This window comes from Glossina fuscipes, unplaced genomic scaffold (assembly GCF_014805625.2).
Source record: "Glossina fuscipes isolate IAEA_lab_2018 unplaced genomic scaffold, Yale_Gfus_2 94085, whole genome shotgun sequence".
In the NCBI taxonomy this organism is placed as follows: domain Eukaryota; kingdom Metazoa; phylum Arthropoda; class Insecta; order Diptera; family Glossinidae; genus Glossina; species Glossina fuscipes.
Window position 1 is genome coordinate 1 of NW_024005143.1, and position 6,721 is coordinate 6,721.

Below are 6,721 nucleotides of genomic sequence, written 5' to 3' on the forward strand. Positions count from 1 at the left end.
AATAGTTTGTGGTTGGAGGCGTGAGAGCGACTCATTAGTTTTAAACCTAACAAAATTTCTCTGTTGCTAATCTAATCATTTCTGAAACTGATCCACTAGAATAATTGGTTTCATTACATCTGCAGCGAATCACAAAGACTAATGGTTGCCCATTAAGGGGGAAAACTACTGTATCTTTTTCTTTAAAGGAATATTCTCTGGAAACAACGTAAGGTGTTTTCGATACATTAATCTAAAGTTTTTTGTACCCTATAGGATGTTATGTTAACTTCGTGCGGATGTAATATCAAGAGGTAGGTTAAGGTGGATCTATTCTTTTTTATACCAGCCTAGTCAGAACCGCTTTCTCCATTAATCTAAGTTTGTCCACCCGTCTCTCTTACTAATATTCTCGTCCTCAACATGCAGTCCGCAATTTGTAAAATATTTTGATGAATTTTGGTACATCGAGATGTTTTGGCTTGAGGACGAACAGCGTTGCAAATGATTCATATCGGAGCAGGTTATCGAACACTTCCCATATAATATGCAATAGTTTTCAAATCCTAGGAGAACTAGAACAGAACAGTGCTAGGAAGACATAGAAGCCATAGGAGACCGTATTTGGTATCATTTGCCAGGAATTCTTTATAAAATAAGTATTCTCTGCTTCTCAAGGTTTTCTTAAACAAGTTCTACGTTCTTCTCGTTTTTTTTTGTATTTTTTCTTTTCGCTTTGCTAGATAACTGTTGATTCGAATTTTCTCTTTTAACAGAGAGATAATAATACGTTCCGTGAATTGTTTGTAATTACCTGGAATTACAACAGTAATGACGATGCTGCTATTATTTATGTACATACTAATTTCATTAGATGTTTCAACTAACAATAGAAATTTTCCCATAAATATTATTTTTCTATTCTTTTATCTGAATGAACTTCAATTAAATCAAAGAATCCAATATTCTTGTTATATGAAAAAAAAGTAAAATAAAAGCAAGAGAGGGAGCTAAAGGTTTTCCAATCAAAAAACTCGATCATGATTTTTGCATTTGGGCTTATAGTCCTCGAGTAGTGCGTCTACGGTAGTGGATAGTTTATGTATTTTTGTTATCATCGAGTGAAAAATTTCTCGACCATGCAATTGTTGTTGGACGGAGTATTGAAAAGGAAAACTGCGAAATCTATTTAATGACAGCATTAGGAAAACTTTGGCACGAGAGAGAATAATTGTTTTCGAGACTTTCATCTATTGGTGCGAATAGATTAAAAGGGTTTTATCAAAAACGAATTAACCAAAAAGTGTTGAGAAAAATTTGAAAAAATTTCGAAAAAAAGTATGAGAAGAATTGAAGAATTGAACATAACTTTAGAAAATAGTTAAATTGAGAATAATAGGAATTGTGGCTTTGTTTATTTATTTATATACTTTCTTCTTCATCTTCTATGGATTTTCTTGCATGAAATATTGTTATTGAACGCACTACTGATAGGAGAAATATTCCGTCGTTTACACTTCGGGAGAGGCAATTCTCGATTCGTCAGCGATCGAGCGGTATAAACTCACAAAATGCTACTTTCGAATGCGTGTGGAATCGATAGCGTACTCAATTATATATATGAAATATAAAATATCGTGAAGTTTAATCAGGGCTCAGGGTTCATTCATTTATTTTACTTAAAGAATGATAGCGAGATGGAATGTCTGCTCTCGCCTGGGCTCTTCTAGAAATTTACCTCACCAAGTGATAAAATATCATCAAGTAATATACGCTGATAACAAAAATTTCATCCTTTTGACGACATTGCGCAGAGCCCAACATGGGATTTTCTTCATAGTGAATGAGAAGAAATTTTCATCCTCTGTTAGATCCTTATTCCAGAAAATATTTTATTTCTACTATATTTTTCATCTCCTTCCTCTTGTCGATTGCCCTCTCATCAGCAGAAATCAGAGCGTGCAAGATGCAATATGATGAACAAGTTCTCACTATGAAGCAAGTTCTTTGTGACTTAATTTTTCCTTTACTAGAAGGATTGCATTTGGAGCAACTAACCCTATGGACATCCAGAAATCATCTACCGAACGCAATATCGATAAAATATATTACTTTATTAAAACTATTAGGACTAAAATCTAATGTTCTTTTATAAAATAGAGCCGGCAGCGTCTGTTGCTAGTGCTCGTGTTTTTTTAATTCAATTCCAAACGATACGTTGTATCCAATCGATATATAATTTGACTCTGGTGTAAACAGTAGGCTTATTGCCACAATCTGTGTAACCGAACGACTTAATGCCCACTAAGATGAATTGACAAGGAAACTCGGGATGCCTAACAAAAAGTGGACTACCGTCATGAACGTCACAAGCACCGATCACGCACATTTTTGTACGATTGTTAAGACCTTCTTCGTGACGATCACGCCAGAATATTTCAAAACATTTGTCATAATCGAGACGATTCAAGTTCATTTTATGTAAATGGGATGAAAATGGCCAGTCAACAGACACAAATTGTTGAAAATCATTATCATCTGCTAGAGATAGACAGGCAGGACGTACGTAATCGTTAAAGATGGCTTCTTTTGCCAATTCAATCAAAGCAATATCATGGTAGACAAGTAGTTCAGTAGCGGAATATCGATGATGAGGTATAATATTTTTGATTTCAATATCTTGCGTCAAAGCATCATCGGTACCAGTGCCATAATCCAATTCACCTAAACGCACCAAGTTCGGATTTCTTAGGAATGAAAAGAAAGCAGTTTGTTAGGCAAAAAAGTTCATTACATCTGTTGTACGTATCGTAAACTCACTCGCCGTAGACAAAACAGTCAGCGGATGTTAACACATACATTTTGCTTATCAAAGTGCCAACACAAAATTTAATATACTTGCGTCCAACTTTACGGTATATCATCGCCACGAAAGGAAACTCTTTAGGTTCTGCCCTTACGCGACCAACTATATTAGATTCGTAATGACATCCTTCTCGAAGTGGTTTCTCTAGACTTGGTAGACTGTCGTACGACTTGCACTCTAAGGACAACGCAAAAGACTATAAATACATCTCATAAGTGGAGAAGAAGTGTTTTCTAAAATGCACACGAGGTCGTTGCAAGCAAAACATACTATGTAAGCTTGTATATATTATGACATCATTTTAACGTAACACGTAGCATAAATAGCAGAGAAAAGTGAATGGCAAAGGCAGCCAAGATACCTTTCAAAATAATCGTTATCAAAATCTCAGGGATCTTTGAGTTTTCTGTTATCAGTAACAGTGGTAGAAGTGCTGTTAATTAGCAGCCACTTAAGTGGTTGCTCTTTCAAGTCCCCCATGAATTTCGTTTTCAATTAACAAAAAAAGAAATAAAAATATATTTTCCTAGATTTAGTGTTGATTTAGTAATCGGAACATTTGTACGCAGACGGATTGCGTTACTGATGCTCGTGAAAGATGTCTACGAGAGATTTTTTCAGCTAATTTTCTCCTCTCGCTTGCTTCGAGAAATATTAGAGAGCGTCGAGTAGCAAATAAATTACTATACCTCTTGCAACAGGTAAACCATCATATTTCGGTTGCGTATAATTTTGCGATGATTTCCTGCAGCATACATTTGCACCATGACCTTTCAAATTGCAATAGGGTTTCCTTTTGATTAAATTGAAATTGTCTCGGATGAAGGGACAATCGGCTATGGGTATGCATTCACTGTTAAGAGCACATTCATTGGCTTTGGGATAAAACAACAACAACAACAATATTACATAATTCATTTCTCTTTCCTGTTTCGCATACGTACCACGTACCACGATCGCAACAGCTATTACCCACAGCAGGCATGGACAAAAGATTAATTTCATTGCCCACCCGATCATTGAAAATTATTAATTTTTTGTTTTCTACTTGCCAAAACCCGTTTTATAATTAGAATTAATTAATCCGGTTGAGAGCTAAAACTATCTGATTGATTAAAACAATTGTTTATGTCGCATTTCCTATCCCCTGATTTAAGCTTGCTTCCAACTTTACATGTTCTATCTCTTAAACATCTTATGATTGCAAGTGCGAGAGTAATTGATTAGTTTTAAACCCAACAAAATTTCTCTGCTGTTTATTCAATCATTTGAAATTATCGATGATTTCTTTTCCACCCATCTTGTATTAAGCATGTGGTAGGTAACCCGAGGGAGAATTGAAACTGATTGACAAAAACAATCGTTTATGTTTTGGCTGGAGGGCTTGCTCGTCGAGGTGAGGACAGGAGAGGCTCTTATTAAGAGCAAAGATCCATCTTTTCCATATCTGTACCCACACATTGTGGATCACTTTTGGATTGATGTAAACATGTCTAACAGACGGTTGGTATTGCTGTGTTCAGCATAGGTTACATAGGTTACAACTTTTAAGATATTTTGATGAAATCAACAATCCAGCACATAATATTTCGGGCTTTCAATCAAAATGCCAACAATTAGATCTTCCCTTCAATTTTGACATATATACAATTTTATATATGGGAGAACAGTCTAGGGAACTTAAAGCAAGCAGGAATACCTCTAGTGAAAAGTAGTCTTTTCCCTTAAGTCACCCTCAAGTTTTATGAAAATTTTAACAGTGAGTAAAAAGGCACAAACTTTCCAGAATCACTTCTTGAGGAGATGTACGGGCCTCCTGTCCTTCACTTCCCTTTACATCATTTATGTACTACCCGATGAGCTCCCTTCATGTCTGAGATCAGTCTTATTTGATAGCAACGGATAATTGATATTAGATATCTTTTACGTCCTATTCACATATTTACAACAAACTTCATTTAGTCTTCGACAATATTACAAATAGAAGAAAATAGAATTACTGGTAAGTCATTAATTATTGAGCTTCGCATATTGTAATTCTTCCTTCTTTATTCAAAATGATCCGGAAGAAACTCAACGGAGGATGGAGAAATGCTCTTTTCTTCCACTAGCATATTAATGTTAACTCTCCTAAGTTTCAATAACTTTTCTGAATATCATCTCTATTACGATCTGTTTCAAAATCAAACGATATACAGTCAAAGCCAAACTAAGCACACCGCAAGCTCCTTTGTATTAAGAACTCGCCAAAGATACAGAGGCAAATTGCAAAGTAAAACAAGGCAAATTTATGGATAAATTGTTTTATATTTATATAATTGTGTCCCTTTACAAAAATACATTTCAATGTGCACGTGCAAGTAAATTACGTCTAAGTAAATTATTATTTTTTTTCCTAATTCAACCCCAAACGGTGCGTTGTATCCAATCGATATACAAATTGATTCTGGTGTAAACAGTTGGATTGTCTTTATTTCCACAAACAGTGTGACCGAATGACACAATGCCTATTACGAGAAATTGACAGGGAAACTCCGGATGGCTAACAAAAAGTGGGCCACCACCGTCTCCACCACAAGTGCTAATATTGCTAGTCGAAGGGATCATACACATATTTGCACGATTGTTAATACCTTTTCCCGAGCGACCGCCCTGGATTATTTCAGCACATTTATCGAAATCGAGGCGATTCAATTTCATTTTATTTAAATGGGATGACGGTTCTAGGGGAGGATAACCCCAACCGGCACCCAAAAATTCTTGATAGTCATTACCATCTGCTAGCGACAGACAAGCAGGACGTACGTAATCGTTAAAGACGGCCTCTTTTGCCAATTCAACCAAAGCAACATTATGATGGACAGCTAATTCACTAACGTGATATTTGTGATGAGTTATCACATTTTTGATTTCAATATCTTGCGGCAAAGCATCATTCGTATTAGTAAGATAATCCAATTCACCTAAACGCACCCAGGTAATGGGGATACTTAGGAAAAAGAAGAAAGAATTTTCTTGTAGACAAACATTCAATAAATCTATCGTACGATGAACTTACTTAGTAGCAAAGAAACAATGAGCGGTTGTTAAGACATACTTTTTGCTAATCAGCGTACCAGTGCAAAGTTTAGCAACAAAGTTTCCCCTTTTGGCGTGTATTAGTGCTATGAAAGGGAGCTCTTTAGGTTCCGCTTTTACGCGACCAACCGTGTTAGATGTACAATTACATCCTTCTCCTAGTCGATTTTGTAGACTTGTTAGATTGTTGTAAGATCTGCATTCTAAGAAAAACGCAAGAGATTATAAATGCGTGTTAAAAATGCAGCAGAAATGTTTCGTAAACAATGCATGGCATCGTTGCAATCAAAACATGCTATGTAAGCATAAATATTTTATGAAATAATTCTAATCTAACGGATTTTACGTGCAGCAATGATAGTAGTGCTGTTAGTCATTTAACTGCTCGTACACTCATACATGTAGCTTAAGAAGTTCTACTTGGTTTTCAATTCTCTTTTAAACGGCTGAACAGAGATACATGCATTGTGGTGCTCATGAAGAGTTAACCTTCTTATCCATATTTAAGAATGCCGATAAACAAATTAATTACCTCTTACAGCAGGCAAATCAACATTTTTCGACTGCTTGTAACTTTGTGATGATTTTCTACAGCAGACGTGTGCACCGGGACGATCCAAATTGCAATAGGGTTTCCTTTTGATTAAATTGAAATTATCTCGGAGAAGGGGGCAATCGGCTATTGGTACGCATTCACTGTTAAGACCGCATTCATTAGCTGTGTGTGAAAACACCAACAATACAAACAACATTATATTATATAACTTATTTTATATATTGAAGAACAAATAATAAAAA

General features: G+C 35.6%; 2 protein-coding genes across 2 annotated transcripts; both read right to left on the minus strand.

The window, feature by feature from the left end:
* Nucleotides 1–2,179: 2,179 nt before the first annotated feature.
* Nucleotides 2,180–3,889, minus strand: LOC119644172 (serine protease snake-like). Its single transcript, XM_038043695.1, has 4 exons — nucleotides 3,790–3,889; nucleotides 3,535–3,720; nucleotides 2,800–3,022; nucleotides 2,180–2,726 (listed from the first exon to the last, which is right to left on the minus strand). Exons 1-4 carry the CDS (start codon nucleotides 3,863–3,865, stop codon nucleotides 2,180–2,182), a joined length of 1,032 nt encoding a protein of 343 aa, XP_037899623.1. The 5' UTR covers nucleotides 3,866–3,889.
* Nucleotides 3,890–5,169: 1,280 nt separating this feature from the next.
* Nucleotides 5,170–6,641, minus strand: LOC119644173 (phenoloxidase-activating factor 3-like; the record flags this gene model as incomplete). The annotated part of the gene is made up of 3 exons (XM_038043697.1): nucleotides 5,170–5,834; nucleotides 5,904–6,126; nucleotides 6,456–6,641. Coding segments are annotated over 3 exons (998 nt in total), but the record flags the coding sequence as incomplete, so codon positions are not given.
* Between the last annotated feature and the right edge of the window lie 80 nt (nucleotides 6,642–6,721).

Excerpts from the sequence above, each read along its gene's own strand:
- LOC119644172 (XM_038043695.1), bottom strand. The coding sequence starts at position 3,865 with ATGATCGGGTGGGCAATGAAATTAATCTTTTGTCCATGCCTGCTGTGG. Across the intron at positions 3,721-3,789 it reads TGTTGCGATCGTGGTACGTG|CCAATGAATGTGCTCTTAAC; the intron begins GTACGTATGCGA and ends TTTATCCCAAAG. Across the intron at positions 2,727-2,799 it reads GACTGTTTTGTCTACGGCGA|AAATCCGAACTTGGTGCGTT; the intron begins GTGAGTTTACGA and ends TTCATTCCTAAG.